The sequence below is a fragment of the Pseudopipra pipra genome, chromosome 4 (assembly GCF_036250125.1).
Source record: "Pseudopipra pipra isolate bDixPip1 chromosome 4, bDixPip1.hap1, whole genome shotgun sequence".
NCBI classification, from domain to species: Eukaryota; Metazoa; Chordata; class Aves; order Passeriformes; family Pipridae; genus Pseudopipra; species Pseudopipra pipra.
In genome coordinates, this window is record NC_087552.1 from 62,676,406 (window position 1) to 62,694,237 (window position 17,832).

The window sequence follows — 17,832 nt, forward strand, 5'->3', positions numbered from 1 at the left end:
CCAACTAACACAAAAATCCCACTGACTTCAGAGTGGATGTACCTGTGCAATATGGCAGTTGTTATGGATAGCTTTTCTTTCCAGTGGAATTAAATGTAGAAATATTCAATAAAAGCTCAGATTATTATAAAGTAGATTGAAGAAAAAAAATTCTTTGCATACCAGGAGAAAAAGTTTGCAGATACTTCCTCTGTAGTTTCATGATGAGAAAGCAGGAAACTCAAAAAGAATGGAATGTAGACTGTGGTTAAATAGTTATGTATTTTATCAGTAAACTTTAAAAAATATTAGGCCGTCCTAAGGGTAGAGACTAACTGGTAGAAACTAACTAGGCTAAAAACTAAACTTGCTCTGGCCTGCACTGCTCTTAAGCAGTTCTAAACCTGCTGGATAACTATATTTTCCTAAATATCCTGTTGTCTGCTTTATAGACGAGTGAGGTTCTAGGGACAAGGGAAACAAGGTTTCTGGTTTCTTTATTACTGTGTGTTGAGTTTGAATAAATTCAGCCTAAAAGATTAAAGAACAGAAAAGAATTTTTTTTTTCTCTGCATAAAGTCAGGCCTTCATTTACATCTGAATTTCATGTGAGACGTGTCATAGTAAGTAGAAACTGTTTTCCCAGCCTTACAATATGTCACATAAGGGCCAACCACATCATAGTCCTCAGTGACTACAGGGATTATTTTTTAATTAGTCCAGTTCAATATTTTGAAGTTAACAGCTCGTGGGAGCTCAGAGCTCTGCTTTCTTAGCAATGAAATAGAGGTTTCTTTGTTTTATTTCCTTTGAGTGGAATTACTACCTCAGCCTTCACTTTCATCTTAGTGATTCAAATAAGAAACAAAGGAAATCATGCTCTTTCTTTGCAAAAGCTATTCATAGGATATATCTTTGATTTAATCATAGCAACTAAATAAATATGTATGCTTGAAAAGATTAAGATCTGTTAGAGTTGTTAAACTGACCACTTCTGTTTACCTACAGACTAGGTATTGTGCAAAGAGCTGAAATAAGAGCTTCCCTTCCCAGACTCACTATTGACCTTAACTGAGACCGCTCATGTTCAGTGTTTGTAGAGCTAAGATGTTTCCTGTGATCTTTTCGCAGCGCTTCTCTGATTCAGAAATTATTAATCTGCTGAAGAGTAGATAGAGATCAGGAGCTGAACTGAGACAAAATGAACAACATAATTAATGAAGCATCTAATCAACGGGCCCATTGTGGATAATTAATTCTTGCAAGTTAACGTTTAAGAATCCTTGCAGAAATGTTAGGAAGTATTTTAAAATGTGGTGCTCGATTTGATAAATTTAGTTAACAGTCTGTGAAAGAAATTTGTGAATTTGAAGATTCAGTGAATGAAATGTACACAGAGTTTGCAGCAATTTTTTTGTTAACTGTATTCCTGGTCTCTTGCATAACATGATTCAGTTCCCACATTTTTGGAACTGAATTCAACACCTTTGCATTCTTTTCTTTTAAGTAGAAAATAATGCTTTGTTAGTTATTTGAATGTCTTTAAATGTTCAGGGTTTTCACCTATAACTGCAAGCTGAATTTTGCAATCTAGTTGCGTATTTTGAATTTCATTTTCTTGTTGCTTGCTGAGGATTTGCTGTTTACTGATTAGTTGGTTTTATGTTGATTTACGGGTAACTCTTAATGACACTCACAAATGGTAACTTTTTATGTCTCTTGACTGACTGGATATTTTAGAATTGGACTTCCCAGTTAAATTCTCACTTTTAGGAAGACAAATTAATTTTCTAGTATTCTAGCAAATATTTGTAATTTTTTCCCCATTACAGAAGTCAATAGCTAAATTAACCCAAGTGTTATCTGTTCACATAAGACCTGGTTGGAACTTGCTTCATTCCAAAGTAAGGTGGTCTCCTGCCTATGTTAATTTTTAGCTGAAGTAGGTTGGATACAGTGTAGACATATTTTTTATTTTGAGGAATGGCTGTGCTATATACTCTGTGCTTTCTGTTCATGAACCAAGTAAAAATGAAGTGAGTAGTAATTTGCTGCTTATCTTCTACCATCAGGAGTAAAATGATTGGATGTGTAGAGACTCTCAGTCCTTTCTTTACCTTGTCCTTGCACTGAAGCATTTCCACTATGTGAAAAAGTAAATACATTGTCTGACTTATCTAGGTTACAAAGAAGCCTCAAAATAGTACTACAGTTCTCTTGCTTTCATCTTGCATTCTTTTAACTATTTTAAATCCAGTACAATGGAAAAAAATCAGCAAAGGACTTAAAAGCACTTGGTGTGAATAACTTAATATAGATCTGAAAAACAACTGAAGGTTAAAACTCAATTGACTCTGACTGTGGTCCATATACAAACTATTGAACTCAAGCTGAATTCTCATGCGAGTATTAAATTGCAGCACAGCCTTGAATTGACCCTTTAGGAAGGAAACAATGCATATAATAGTGTGTTTGATACCAAGAAGGCACTACATATAAGCATGCAAGCATTTGAACTTCATGAAGGAAAAGAAAGCAGGAAAGATAAAGGCAGTCAAAAAGGTGAAGAGTGCATCTAAGAGAAGAGGAAAAAAATCACACCACGTATTGCCATCTGATTTATCTAGGTATGTTATTCTTCACCTTCAAAGTTGTCAGCAAATTACAAAGAAATAGCTGGTCCAGAACAGTACTTTAATCTGGAGTATCTATTTGATAGAAGACCATTTCAATACTCTCAATTACCCTGATTAAATATTAGGTAGCGTCAGTGTTTGACTCATGCCTTTCGCTATAATCAGCATTAAGAATATAAAATGAGAAGAGTGTTCTATTCATTCTGGCTTGCATCTTCGAATGTGTAAACAAAACCAGAATATTAATCCAAATTTATCCAAATGTCCAAAAATTATCTTATTTATCCAAAATAAATCTGGATAAACCATTCTCCTAGAAGTTGCTAAATAAATTTTCCTGCTGTCTCTTCTAAATCATTTCTTGAGTTTAGTTTCAGTTAGCTATGCTTACTTTCTTAAGGGAATACAATGGCTCTCAAAATGTTTTCCCAAGACTACAGTTTAATGATACAAAGCATTTGGCAGCAGTACTCCAGCTATAATTGTTCTTGACTACTCAATCTCCAGTAGTGGTATATAATACCTCTCAGTTTGAGGATTTGATCTGGTTTTAAAAGCCTGCAAAAATGCAGGGGGTGGTGGAGAGGCAAAAACAAATAGCCAGATGTGGGAGGGTGGGAAAGGAAACACTTGGGAATTACTGAAACCGATTTCTTTATTGAGGAAAACATCTGTGCAACCATGCATCTGTAACAATATGACAAGAATTTCATACTTAGGCCACTTAGGAACATCCTAAAGTTTTGTTTGGTTTTTGAATAATGAAGATTACACATCTAATTCACACAGAAAAGACTATCAGTTGTGGGCAGGGGCATTCAACTGTGTTATTTATCAAACATTCACTGTACAGCAGTATTGGTCTCTTTCAGTGTGACTTTATTTCTGCATTGGTAGAGGTCAACATTATTTTAGGCTGTGTTAACATATTTACTATTATTTTGGGGACGTCTGGTGTCCCCACTGCCTGCGATTTCACTGATGTAAAAAAGAAGGGACAAAGGTTCTTGGGCGCGTGGATCTCACTGTGAACGAGATTGGAAACTACAGATCATTTTCATGCATTCAGCATAGCAACATCTCACTGATGTGTAAGAGTGTGGGATCCAGCTCATGCTGTTCGCCTGGAGAATTTTTCTGTGGAGTCCTGAAAAAAAGTAAATACAAAACAAAGCTCTTACATGCTTCACTCGTGTATAAGCAGGTTTTCTTTACCATCATCCTTCATGGTCCATTAGCACTTATGTATCTTGTAGGGTCAATTTTTCATGTATTTTTATCTGGTATTATAATTAATTGGGCAACAGAGTTAGAGGGAACACTGACAGTGCTATACTGTCCAAGAGAGACAGGAAGAGAAAGATGTTTGCTTTAGGAAGACTGAATTCAGCAATTTGAAATTTTGGCTGGAGATGTTAGTACAATTCCCATATTGTTTTGACTAATCTGCTTAATATGAACAGGTCTTTAAGAGCATCAGCTGAGTTAATATTTTTTCTTCTCATGGAAAACTTATCCAATGCTAAACTCTGAAATCACTTAAGTTCTGAAAGTTCACCAAAAGAGCTGAACTTTCAAAGGTTCATCTGAGACAGAATTGTAGCAGCAAGAAGCAAGAGGAAACATATTTCATGGTGTAAGGTAAAGAAATTGTAGAAACAGACCATAAAATGTGTTAATGTAAATGGTAGAATGGATAGATCAGGAAAAAATTATTAAAACACTCTAAGAGATGTCTGTATGAGTCAGTCAAACCTTTTAGACTAGCAATTGATTTAGAAGTTCAAAGCAGAAATGCAGGCATTAAGTGAAGAACTTGCTTTAGTGGTAAGAAAGAAGTCTAGAAGAAAATTCTGGTCCTGTCTCATCCACGGAAAACATGAGCCTTTGTCACATATGGATATTATGCAGTGTGTTTTCCTCCTTGAATTCCTTCTCATCATCAAGAGCTAAAGGCCAGCAGAAGGGAAGAAAATATAATGCATAAAAGTGCATTTCATGGTTTACATTTATACATTAATGGCTCGGTCGTGGAAATTCACTAAATGGCTCCTGCAAAAACAGAACGAAGGACTAAACATCGTGTATTTTGAGCCATCTGCAATGCAGGTGGAATTCTGGTGTTATTTTTCATTCAGTTTGTCACCTAGATGAGATGTAGTGACTTGAATACTTTCAGATGGATGTCATGCTGCCTGAGAGGAAGATTCCAGGATGCTTAAAAGCATCTTTTTCTAATAAAACAAATATAGGTGAGTTCATTTTGACTGTAATCAGGCCTCAGTTAGGCTTTCTATACTAATTTAGTACTAATGCATTCCACCTAGAAGTTTGAGAATAGTGGTTTAATGGGTGGCTAGGCATACAGAGGCACAATTTCTGTTTTCCTATTACTTTTAAGTAATTTCAGAAACTATAAAACTACTTCTGTAGGAAGTCAGTATTTTCCTTTTGCTGTAACTCAGGTATGAGGTTGAGTAGCAAGGGCAGGTTTTATACAAAGAATCTAGTGAGAAGGGCAAAACACAGTCTCCAAAGACTGAACAATTCTAAGTCTTGTAGAATAAATTTTAAAACAAAGGATAAATAAAAAATAAGATGTGTTTGAGAAAGCTCTGTGATCTGCAGTCTTGCAGAATAAAGTTCAATTTAAGCAAAAAGCTTGAAGGTTTTACAACTTTTACACTGCGAGAGCATAAAAGCACAAGGATTCAGGTGCAAAAGGAATTCCAAGAAGTGCAAAGAAAAGCAGTAGATTACAGAGGCAAAAGGAGTTGTGTCTTAACAAGTGCAAAGGAAAGTTACTACTAAAACTTCCTCTGGTCCAAGTGAAATTTAGAATTCAATATAAAGTAACGCTTCCTGTAAAAGTACTAATGGGAAACATAAGATGCTCCTTTTCTTGGCTGACAGAGCAGAAAAGAATCTTAGAGGACTTATTTTTTTTTTCTTGATGGCTAAATTGGGAGAAGAAAGGGGTAAATGTTGAATATATTGACTGAGATATCTTGTAGCCTGTGAATACAGCTCAATGTACAGAACAATATGCCTTTTTTTCACTTATCTCACAGAAAAAGTTTAATATTTGCTCTCTTATTTCCTTAATAAGGGTGAGTGTTACAGCCTTAAAAGTTTCCGAATGGAATCATGTGTTGGGTCTCTGTATCCTGTGGTCATCAGCTACGAGCCACTACTCATGTCGGGGTCTGACTACATTGTACTGATGCAATCGGATTATAGCACCAGGTGGGAGGATCGGTTTTCACTGGAGAAAGAAGAATGAACTACTCTAATGCACCAGAACAGTGGAGGGCTGAGCACAACAAATAAGTAGCTGTCCTTTGAAGATTTTTTTTCTTCCAGTGATTAAACTTCCTGCTCAAGTGCTTATACTATACTTATAGTGAAAGCCACTAGCTTGAAACAATTTTCTAATTTGCATTGCTTCTTCCTTCCCCACCCTGCCACAGACACTCAATTTCCAATGCACTATTTTAGAAAGGAAAACTTTAACAGCAAGGCTTATTTTATTATGGAGCTCTATTATGCTGTTTAAAAAAAAAAATCTCTAAAACATATTCTGGAACATTCTGTAATGCTACATTACTGTTACCTGATGGTCTCTACTAAGTTTACTGTGACTTCACATTAACAGTGATCGCTAAACATATAATTGGTGGAAAAGGAAATTTAAAAAAATTCCACATGATATTGTCAATTTGTATTAAATGCTAAAAGAAGCTTTATAAAACCATTCTCTTGCACTAATTTTTCAGTACCATGATCTATGTTACAGCAAAGTAATCCCCTGTGGTTACAGTACTGAGTGAATACTGGAAAACTGTATATCGTTAACATTAATTTTATCTGTTTTCACATCTCAATTTGAAATGCAAGTGGAAAATCTGAAGTTACAAAGTAAATATTTAATGACTTTTTTTCATACTGTAACACCCAGGTCTTGCTGGTAAAATCAGAACTCTATTTACATTCTCATTTATTGAGATTTTTCTGTACAAAAACTATACTAAAATACTAGCTTTAATGGTATAAATTCATGCAACTAAACTGGGAAACACACAAAATAGAATTCATACTGGTGCTACCCTATCTCCTTTTTTAAAAGTTATATGTTTTACAGTAGCTTTTCTGCTTCTGCGGAAGTTTGAAGGGCTCCCTCTTTTTTCTTCAGAATCTAGATTGGCAGCTGCAAGTATAAGAAAGTTCCTTCTGAATATTACTGTTGGTTGGTTGCAGCTGAGAAAAACACAACAAAAAGTGCACGTCCATCAGCTGCATGATTCTGCAGTGTGGCATTAAGCAATGCCCCTTTGCCCTGAAAGCACAGGAAAAAGAAAATGGTGGGGAAAGGTGCTTTAAAATGCTTTAAAAATACTGTTGCACAACTTCAGAGCTTCTTTTTGGTTCTTGTTTCCATCGGATATAGATCAGCTTGTCTGTAGATTAGAAAATGCTGGTGCTTTTCATGAGGAGAAACCATCATTCTCCCAAGATGTGAAGGACAAATTGCAATATTCCAAAGTATGAATTTACCGTGAATATTTATTTTCAAATGAATAGCATAAATAATCCAAACTGCCCTTACCAGTTTGAAAAAGGAAAAAAAGATGCAGCTGATGAGTTCGCGAGCACATGGAGAGAACAGCAGGGCCCTTATTGAGAACACGTGTGGGTACCACAGGTGCCAGCAGTAGCACGGCCAGTAGTGCCACTCCACAACTTGCTGCCCTGCTCAGGAACTGACCCCAGCTACAATACCCTCCCACAACACAACAAGGCAGCTGGGACCAGCTGGATGATGGAAGCCAGGGCAGAGAGACAGAAGATAATCCTGGCTTGTGGACATGGAATTGGCCTTTTGAAGTGTAGGGAAGAAATTCAGCAGATGCTTCAGTATGTGTGTCAAACACGTGCTGTGGTCAACAACAATTGAAGATGAAAAGTGTAAGGGAATGTCATAATTTGGAATTAATTCTAAACAAACAAAAAAACCCCAAAACAAACATGAAAACATGAAACAATTCCTTTCACAAACCTGTTTGTGATCCTAATGTAGCAGTATCTGTTGTAAAATTAATACAGTGAGTGAAGAGATTAATTGCACTGTATTGATTTCAATTTCACTGACCTTTTATGTCCTAAATTTAAAAAAAAAAACAAAAAACTAAACTTTTGAAATGTTCTCAACTTCTCAGTCTCTTCTCATGTCTGTAAATAAATTTTATTCTATTTATCTCCAAAACCATTTTTCATGAATTAACAACAAACACCGAAGAGATCTTAAATTTATTAGGTGCTTTTATTGCAACTTCTATAAGACAAATATGTACTCAGAAAAACTGGACCCAGTGTATCAGACAGGTAATTTTTTCATATTAATACTTTTAATATATTCAATATTTCTATAAATTCAGATATTTTTTACTATGGAGTTTTATAGAAGTGTATCTGCTTGAAATCACTAAGCAATTTTTAAAAAAAACACCATACCATCAACGGTTTTCTACCACTGTTTGTAACAGACTATTTTATGGTAGGAAACTTTCTAGATGTGGAAGTATTTTGCATTTCAGTAAAAACCTATAAAACTTCAAGTACCTTTCCCCAGGCAACTCTGTCTCTTACACATGTGTAACATATCTGGTCTACTTAAATTGTTTCGGTGACTGCACTGTAACAGCCTCTTCAAATAATTTATAATCTGTGGATTTATTATACAATTATAAAGTGACAAGATTTATTATATTTAAGGTGGTATTTTAAAGTAATTGATTTCATCAGTCAATTTTTGGTCCATGTAACCACTTACATTGAAGTCAGTTGCATTACTAATCAAGACTTCCAGTAGCAATGCATATACAGGTAACTCAGTCTTTAGATTTCCACTGAACGTGCAATATTGCACACACAGATCTGAAACACTGTAATTACGTATTTTACACCACAGACTTAGCAGTTTATTAAAGCCTGCATACACTAGCTACACTGTGTAAAGGGGATATCAGTCATGCCACTTTGGATTTGAACATAACAAAACATTTATTCCACAGTGGGTTTTTTAATATGAAAATCCTCTTTGCTCTTAAAATAGTTTCTGCAAAAAGCCACACAACCTAGGTCCAGGTAAAACACATGCCTATAAATTATATCCATTACTGGGAGAATTTTAATACAGTAGGCAGTAATTATTTTCAATGTCTCTTAAAACTTGTACCAGAAAATATACATTTTCCATAAAATCAAAAAATAAAGTATCTGAAAATGTTCTGTGATCAATCTAGAAAAACGAGCCCAGTATTAAAAGTTAAATTCTGCTTTCACATATACAATTTGAGACCAATGCATAGTATTTGTACAGGTGACAGAAGAGTTTGACTCCCTCTGCAAGATTAAAACGCAACAGCAAAGTATGCAAACTTTTATTTCACAAGTTTCACTTTGTCCTTCCGAACTTTAAATTTGGGATTGTTATTCACTTTCTTATTAAATGTGACAAGGATCTCCTCTTCTGATTTGTACTGTTCAGCAGCTACTGCGTAAAAATGAGCTATAACCTGCACAAAGACAGAGGAATAGTTTTTAGTTAGTAAAGATGACTCCACTTTAAGCAGTAATACATTCATGTTACTGTATTAAAAGCAGCATAGAATCTATGATGCTATTATTTCTTTGCAGAATTAGCACTGAATTTTTTCTCTAACTCAGTAAGCAATAAAGAACCCATCCTTCAGTTGACATTCTGTCAATTGATGTTCTGCTAAATAATGTCAAACCAGGATTTTACAAACTTCAGCATTATAGAAAGAAATTCACAAGACAAAAGGAGATTAAAACCCCCAATGTTTTACCATACCTTTTTTCTTAGTCTTTTAATTGAAATTTCGTTGTCTGGAGCCTGTCTCAGAACAGCTTTGATGGTTCCGTTCCAGTTGAATTTACCTAGAAAATAATTAGGTGTACAACACTGTTAGTAAAATTAGGCATTGCCAGGTCTTCTTCTCTAGTATAGTTAGGAAGGTCCTGTCTCCTCAAGCTTAGAGCATGGGCAGTCAAATACCACCTTCAGAGGTCATTAATTGGTAGTTCCCAAATAACAATCTGTATGTTCAAGCAACAGCCTTAATGTGTTGGATGATAGGAAGAAGTAGCTTTATCCAAGCATAAATTAAGGTCTGACACATCTGAAATCCAATTTATGATTCACCGAGCAAAAATGGGGATATGAGAGATACCAGGAGGTCCAAGAGAGCTTTTTCCTTTTTCCTCTGTGCTGGCTAACGTGCAGGGAAGAGACTTGTTGTGGTGAAACAAACACACCAGGTTCCTCACTGCTCAGTGGAACCAAATGTAGCCAGAAGTTGCCAGCACAGCTGAAGCAACAACTGAGAGAAGTAATTCAATGTCAGATGTTAAGTGTAGCACAGGCTACTTACTCTGACCTGGTGTGTATATTGAATATGCATTTATGTACGCTGCGGCACAATGTATTTCATGGTTTCCTGCAGAAGCACTGTATTTATATTCTGCATTAGGTCTTTTAGTCTAAATTAACTAAATTGTCCCTTTACGAATACCTTTATTAGTTCCCACACTTTTTTTGTCGTCATTGGTGTTTTCGGTTTTCATTTTCTTTGTTTTGATAGGAGGTTCCTCTGGAGCTGGAATTGGATAAACATACACAAAAAAATTTAAAACTAGAAGAAAAGTTCTGACACGACTTAAAGTTCTGTTCTTCTAACATGAGTTTATATTTGCTAAGAGGTTCAGATTATACAAAAGAACTGTGCAATCACTGTTAAAATATATATGCAACTTCCTACTTAAAAATTCTACTTAGGTAATTTATTAAGCTCTGGGGAACTGAGAAAAAGCATCTTCAAAACAAACGAGAATATAAGTTGTATAATGAATACCTTCTACATGTTTATGTTTGCGTTTCTTTACTTTTGTTTCCTCTTCAACTTCACTCTGATGGCCATTTCCATTTGTTTCAAATTCACGTTTATGTTTGCGTTTCTTTACTTTTCTTTCCTCTTCAACTTCACTCTGATGGCCATTTCCATTTGTTTCATTCTCCACGCTCTCCTTTCCTTTCTTGGACTTTTTACTCTTTTTTACCTCTGACTGGTTTTCTAATTTCAAATCTTTTTTCTCCTTCTTTGTGTTCTTTTGTCTCTCTTCTTTTCGTTCTCTCTTATTCTTTTTCTTCTCAGCTTTATCATCTGTAATTCCATTTTCTTCTGCCACTGTTTTTTCCTCAGTTTCTGCAGACTGGCACTCTTCCTTCCGTTGTGGTTTGTCCTGTTCTTTTTCATTTGAAATCTTTTGTTGAAAAAGAAGATTATTACAATTTTTACATGCCTTGTTTTGACACTGCAACTTTCCCCTACTACAAAATTCATGAAGAACATTAATTTCTCGAAATCAATTAAATTTCTTACATATGGTAACACCAGATACCTGAGAAATAGCACGAGTGTGTCTGATTCCTCTTTTAACTAAAGACTAAATGCTAATTAACATCAAAGAAGAAATGTTATCTTACAACATATATAATTTTTAGTTGAAGTAAACGTCCATGTGTTTTAACATAATTGCTAAATGTAATTAAGGGAGTGACAACTCTTTTACACAAGCAAAACATTACAGCAACATACAGAACCTATTCCCAAATATACAGCCCTTGAGTAATAATCTTAGTTTTGCCACCCAGTTCCCTGTCTTGGGATATGTCTGGGACAACAAATTGTTATTGCATGATGTTAACAATGGCACTTCTGGTTGTTTTAATTTTACTTTTCTCACCTTAATATATTTGGTCTTATTCTACTATTCCTTGGCTGATAATTATTTTCTTGTTGAAGAATGAATATATTAATGAAAAAAATAATATTTAATTTTAACTTTAAATTTAATAATTACTAGTGAAATACAATTACTGAAATCTTAGTGTGGCTATTTAGTAAGATAATAGATCTTTATACAAGGCAACTTAAAACCAACATGGTTTTGTAAGAAGTAATTTCAATTAAATTTGAATTCTACTTAGGAATGTCCATTGAGTACATAAAATTCAAGGTATGTTTTACAAAGAATATCTTAAGAGTTTTTTTAAGAACTCTTAAAGGTGCATTGAAATGATCTGAGCAAGAAAGCTGTGCTATATATTTTACTTTAATGCTATGCTCTATGGACAATGCAAATTGTTTGTATTTAAATAGAAGTTTTTCAGATTGAAGATTTATTTTCTTTAAAAATAAGTTTAAGTCAAGAGAGTATATTTTATGACTTAAATGAAGTTCTGTCGACTCAGTATTAATGTTCCAGCAAAACAATGTACTTCAAATTCAGTGTCCACAGCTAATATTATGTTCATATCCTTTAAAAAATGTGTTTCTTTCCTTCCTGGCTCTTATCTTTGGATTCTTAAGAAAAATTGCAAATAGATTTTACTGGAATCATCAAATCAGAAACATGAAGCATAATCAACAGGGGATTAATGCCAAATCTATGCCTACACTCTTCCTCAAAAGAACGTGGGGGGAGAGCATCCTTACCTCAACAGAGAAATGAGATCTGTGACAGCTTTCTAATAGAAGCAATACATGTACACAATCACAACACCCTACCAAAACATGCTAAGCTAGTAATGAAATAGCAAAGAATTAGGCACTGACAAAAAGGTCAGGGTGAGTCCACAATTTGGACAAAAAAGTGGGAGGGATTTCTGTCATGAACTGGAGGATCTCTCTCCCCACTAATAAGATAAGTGAACTGGGTATTGTTAATTTTTCAGTCCAATACACATAAATTTGGGTCCAATAAAGTTCTGAAAAGATATTTGATTCCATCTCAGTGTGCACTAAAAGACTGGAACCAAAGATAAAGGTAGTGGTTTTTCCTTTCTTTATGTACTAGTAGCATTAAGTTGAATTAGCCTTCTGATTATCATGTCACAATCGTGTCACTGTGTCCAAGTTTTCAATCACAACCTACCCAGTATTCACAACTACTCTGTTCCACAAGTAAGCAATTCAGTCTAGAAATATTACATTATAACGGAATCCATGGTAACAACAGGAGACAATGTTTCTGCCAGCATCTACAAAAGGAGTCTGAAAGGCTTTCCTTCCAGCATTTTGAACTGCATTCTTGTTGTATGATGTTGTACCTCTAACTTAACTTACCTTTCTGGTTGCTTCTGAGAAAACATCCCACACCTGATCTTGTAAAGTGCTGTCAGTAATTCTCAAACTGTTCTTGATCCAATTCTGTGCAGGGAAAAACCAGCAATAACTGAAAATGTGCACCTCTGATTTGCTTTCTTAATTACCATATATTTGGTTCTTGGGTTTATTTTTCATTTAAGAATCTAATCACTACTTCTGACTAAGATCTGGTTACAAGTTACTGCTATGAATCTCTCAAGCCTCCTTACTAAACTGTACTATGGCTATGTACATAATGCCTATGTACTGTTATGAGGCTACACCACTCTCTGAATTGCCTCACCAACAGCAATCCCAAAGAGGTTAAGTATATACAGAAGATAATCCTCAAGCTTTTGAATACAACTGTTTACGTTAATGTCCTACCAAACCTTCTGACTGTTCCCATGAGTTAAAAAATTAATGATCTGATCTTATTTATTTGTGTACTGGACAGATGGTCATGCTCCTCAATGGATACCTTAGTTTATTACAGAAAAGTAAAATTTAAACAAATGTCTCGATGCAAACATTTGAAAGTTGTTTGGGTTATTGCAGGAGCTCCTGGTGAAACAAAGCCATAAATTTCAACTTATCTGTTTACACTATCAGCAACGGATCAACTTTTAGAAACATGGAATTCTATACAAAACCTAATGTAAAGATTTTTGCATTGCACTGAAAATCCCAGGAAAGGTGCATTAGTAAATTGAACAATGAACTGCAAAAACATTTGATCTTTCACTGCAACATATATTACCAAAAAGAAAGTGGCTTCTTGACAATATAATTTTCCCTGCTTAGAACATTAACTTTCTAGAAAAATATTTTAACCTTCAGCTCACTAGCAGCAATTTCACCACAGCTCTAATAGGTTCTATTTGAGTGCTTTGGGAGCAAGCATGATCTTCTCTCAGCCTCACCATCTGAGGCACAAAACAGAGAGGGAAAAAAAAAAGGCAGCTTGTCAGTAATTCTTTACTGATACCACATGAAACATTTGGAATTTACTTTAGTGAAGCGTGCAGTGTGGAAGATTCTGTCAGAATACTGAGTAACAGGAAAACTCTCAAAACAGGATCTTGCCTTCACCAGGGAAAAACAGGGCCAGAGAAATAAAAAATCTTTAAAAGTCTGTCTAAGAATTTGGACATTCAACAGAAATCGGAAATAGGGAAAAAAGAAAGGTATTGAAAAAAGAACAATTTAAAGACTATGCTTAAATGGTGAGTCTCTGGCTTAATACTAGATTAAACTGGCACACAAAGAGTCCTTTTAAGTGCAGAAATGTATTTTGCAAATATTGCCTATTTGAAAGTCAGGCATTACACCATCTATACCAATGCCCAAATAAGCAATGTGTCCCACCTTTGTTAAAAGAGAGTAGCACTTCCTAAGAAAGTCTATTTTTAAGCTCACTGCATGGATTATTACAAATCTCCATTAAAACATACCTGAAACTTTACTTTTTTTCTTGGAATGTTATCAAAGGCACGCATCTGCTCCAGGATGTTCCGCACTTTAGGGCTTATATTTGGCTTCTTCATGACTTCATGGATTTTCTAAATAAGAAAAACAGAATTAAATCAGAAAAGCAGCATAAGGATCAAATGGTACATCCAAGGTGTGCAAGTTTGAAGTACACTGGAGAGAATCACCCAGCACCCACAGCTGGTATAGTCTGTTCACAGGAAATGTTCAAAATGCACGAGAAAAAGACTGATCTTTGGTTTAATCACAGATCATTAGATGCATCAAAGTTACCTATCTAAGCATTTATACCTATACAGTAAGCACAGGCAAGCAGGACTGCTCACCAGTGCTTTCTGATGTACAAGTTACAATCTGTAATAAATACATTTTAAAGTAAAGAAACTGTACCATATTAGGGATTCTTGCAGCATGAAAAAGACCTTTATTAAGAAAAGCAATTGTCAACTTATTGGTTTTTTGTAAGCTTCTGAAGTTAACTGTGAAAAATCAGGCTTACTTAGATGCCACAGTTTGATATGCTTTTCTTTTGGCAGCAGTGCCAGCTTCCGCAATTATTAATCCCTGTAAGACTGTTCAGGATATTCCCATGCTATAGGTGTCAGCACAAGAGAACAGAGATTAGGCCAGGGCAGTTCCTCATGGCAGTTCCTTGAACAGCACTGCTGCTTGTGGGGGTGAAAAACGGCTGAGCTTCATGGTACTTAAAGACACAGCCACTGGACACTGGAGAGTCTTCCTGTACTAAGGTTTTGTGGATGTGTTAAGACTATTGGAAAAGGGTGTTTGGTAATAATCCCTCAGCTTTCTGTGTAGGAAGAACTTACTTCTGAGGCAGGCTTACAATGTTCATGAGCAATAGCTCTCAGATCATGCTGCCTTTAACAATGTCCTCAAACCATGTTCAATCTCAACCACTACTCATCTTTGACTGTATTACTCATATACCTTGCATGTGTGTATAGTTTAGTACCTTGTTAGACTGTGTTCTACACAAGATAGAAATTAACAAATCCATGTATGAAGGTGATTAACTTGTTACTAGTGGGGTTTTAAAAATGTGTTTGAGTTCCTTCCACAAATCAACGAATAGCCTTAAGAAGGCAGATTCTTGCACAAGACAGAAAGGGTATTAGACATTTTCATCTGTGCTGGAGCCTCTCTTGTTCAACATATTTACAAAATATCTGACAAGAGGACAGGAAAATTTTCCTGATGATTGTGAAGCTATTCAGGATGAGGACTATAAGGATTGCAGAAAGATTTTAAGAAAATGAGTGACTAGGTAATAAAAGGGTAAATTACAGCCAACACAAATTCATGTAAAGCAGGATGCAAAGGAAAAGCAATCTTAACTTCACATCTAAAATGGCAGGCTTTAAGTTGATCGCTGGAGCATAGACACAAGATCTGGGGTTTAAAATAGCCAATTCCATGAAAATGCCAGAACAATGATCAGCAGCAGCAAAAAAACAAAACAAAAAAACCAAAAATAGATTGACTGGCAAAAATCACTTTGAAAGATACAAAGAAGGACACAGAAAACATCATTATGACGCACAGTAAATCTATGGTTCATCCATATCTTGAACTCTATTTCACAAACATACAGTAGAACTGGGAAGACTTCAGAAGACCAAAGAGATAACTTACATATGAAGAACAACTGAGCAGGGTAGAATTTCTCAGCCTGGAGCACACACTCAGTGTGCAACTGAGAAAACTACATTAAATCAAACTAGTAAGAGATAAATTCAAAACAAACAAAAGATACATTCTTACCAGGATAAGCAAAAGACCTACCTAAGACATGCCAAAAGAAATTTGAGGATATTGGGAAAAACAGATCTCTGGTTTGATCCAGTATAGCCTTTCTAGTGTCTGTAACGATTATAAACAATAGTTATTTATCATATCTGTATATAATACAAACTTACCTGAATCCACTCCTGCTGTTTGGCATCTCCTTTGTTAGTTTTGGCTTCAAAACCTTTTCCACCATATTTCTGGTCTTCACTTACGCACTTCACATGTTCCTTATAGTCATCACCCCTGAACATACGAGATTTTTAACCACAGGTCACAGAGATGCTTCAGTCCTTTGAAATGTGCAACACCTAATCAACAAATTCAGTATGTTCCAAAAGGAACATTATTGCCAATTTCACTCTCTCTGCAGTAGCAGAGTAAATAACAGCTGCTGATGATCAGAAGCTGAAAGCTCTGTCGCTGATGCCTGTTTACTGTTGAGGTTTAGTTGTCTATGAGGTTCAAACTTGGATGATTAAGCCTAAATTTCTATAAAAACATGTATATTTTTAAATACAAATATTATTATTCAAACATAGCCACATTTAATTCTAAAAGACCACAGAAAAAAACTTGTATTTGTGACAACCTCTGCAGAGTGAGAAAAGCTATTTCACATCCTTTACCTACCAGAAATCCTTGCCACAATCCATGCAAGACAGGCACTGACAGTTTCTGCAGATGTTCACATGCTTTTCAACCTGTGCTTTCTTCACAGCTTCTCCACATGCATTGCATGTGAAAACTACCATGTTGGCGAGTGGTCAGGAGCTTCCAAGAAGTGGGTATAACCTCCTTCCTCCACATACAAGCACAACCCTAGAAACACAAAGAGATCTTACACTTACGGCTTGAAAAAAACACGTGGATGGCCGAAAAGCACCTGCTCGTGCACCCACCCACAGACGGGGCGAGCAGTCCCATCCTGCAGGTGCAGGAGCTCGCCTTTCCTGACACCCTGAGCACAGGGGAGAGCAGTGACCCGGGAACCAGCACTCCCAGTACTCACCACCCCAACCTGGGAACCAGTAACCCCCAAACAAGGAACCAGTAACCCCTGTACCCGCCACCCCAAACGAGGAATCAGCAATCCCTGTACCTGCCATCCCAACCTGGGAACCAGTGACCCCCAATCCAAGAACCAGTGACCCCACACCCACCACCCCAAACCAGGAACCATATCCATGACCTCAGCCCAGGAACCACTAAACACCCACGGCCCCAACCCGGGAACCAATGACCCCCCATTACCCCCACCCAACGAGGGAAACAGTAACCCCCAACCCAGGAACCAGCAATCCCTGTACTCGCCACACCGATCCGCCTCCTTTTCCAGGCACGACCTCCGCCGGCCCTTCCGTCCCGCTCCCCTCAGCGACCCGTCCCGACTGGGTCGAGGCGAGCGGCGTTGCCGAGGGGTGGCCCGGCCACACGGCGTACCCGCCACCCGCGCTCCTGGCCAGCAGCCGCTGCTGCCATGCCGTGCCGTGCCGTGCCGTGCCGCCTCTCCTGCTCCTGCTCCCTCTCCCTCTCCCATTCCCATTCTCGTTCCCGTTCCCTGCACCCCCGCACCTCAGCGGCCGCCGCCTCCCGCAGCCGCCCCGCGCGGCACGTGCCGCCGCCCCGTTCCCGCCGCGCCTCGGCCCCGCTCCGCCCGGCGCCTGCGCCGCCCCCGCCCCGCCCCGCGC

At 36.9% G+C, this 17,832-nt stretch overlaps 1 protein-coding gene across 2 annotated transcripts; it reads right to left on the reverse strand.

Moving 5' to 3' along the window:
- Positions 1 to 9,040: 9,040 nt before the first annotated feature.
- Positions 9,041 to 17,803, reverse strand: LYAR (Ly1 antibody reactive). Of its 2 annotated transcripts, none has more exons than XM_064653239.1 (9): positions 17,717 to 17,803; positions 16,775 to 16,963; positions 16,273 to 16,387; positions 14,299 to 14,406; positions 12,824 to 12,907; positions 10,550 to 10,958; positions 10,211 to 10,294; positions 9,490 to 9,575; positions 9,041 to 9,190 (listed from the first exon to the last, which is right to left on the reverse strand). In XM_064653239.1, exons 2-9 carry the CDS (start codon positions 16,894 to 16,896, stop codon positions 9,056 to 9,058), a joined length of 1,143 nt encoding a protein of 380 aa, XP_064509309.1. In that variant the 5' UTR covers positions 16,897 to 16,963; positions 17,717 to 17,803; the 3' UTR covers positions 9,041 to 9,055. The 2 variants fall into 2 exon arrangements, with proteins under 2 accessions (XP_064509309.1, XP_064509310.1); XM_064653240.1 differs by lacking the exon at positions 17,717 to 17,803 and adding an exon at positions 17,044 to 17,063.
- Positions 17,804 to 17,832: the final 29 nt, after the last annotated feature.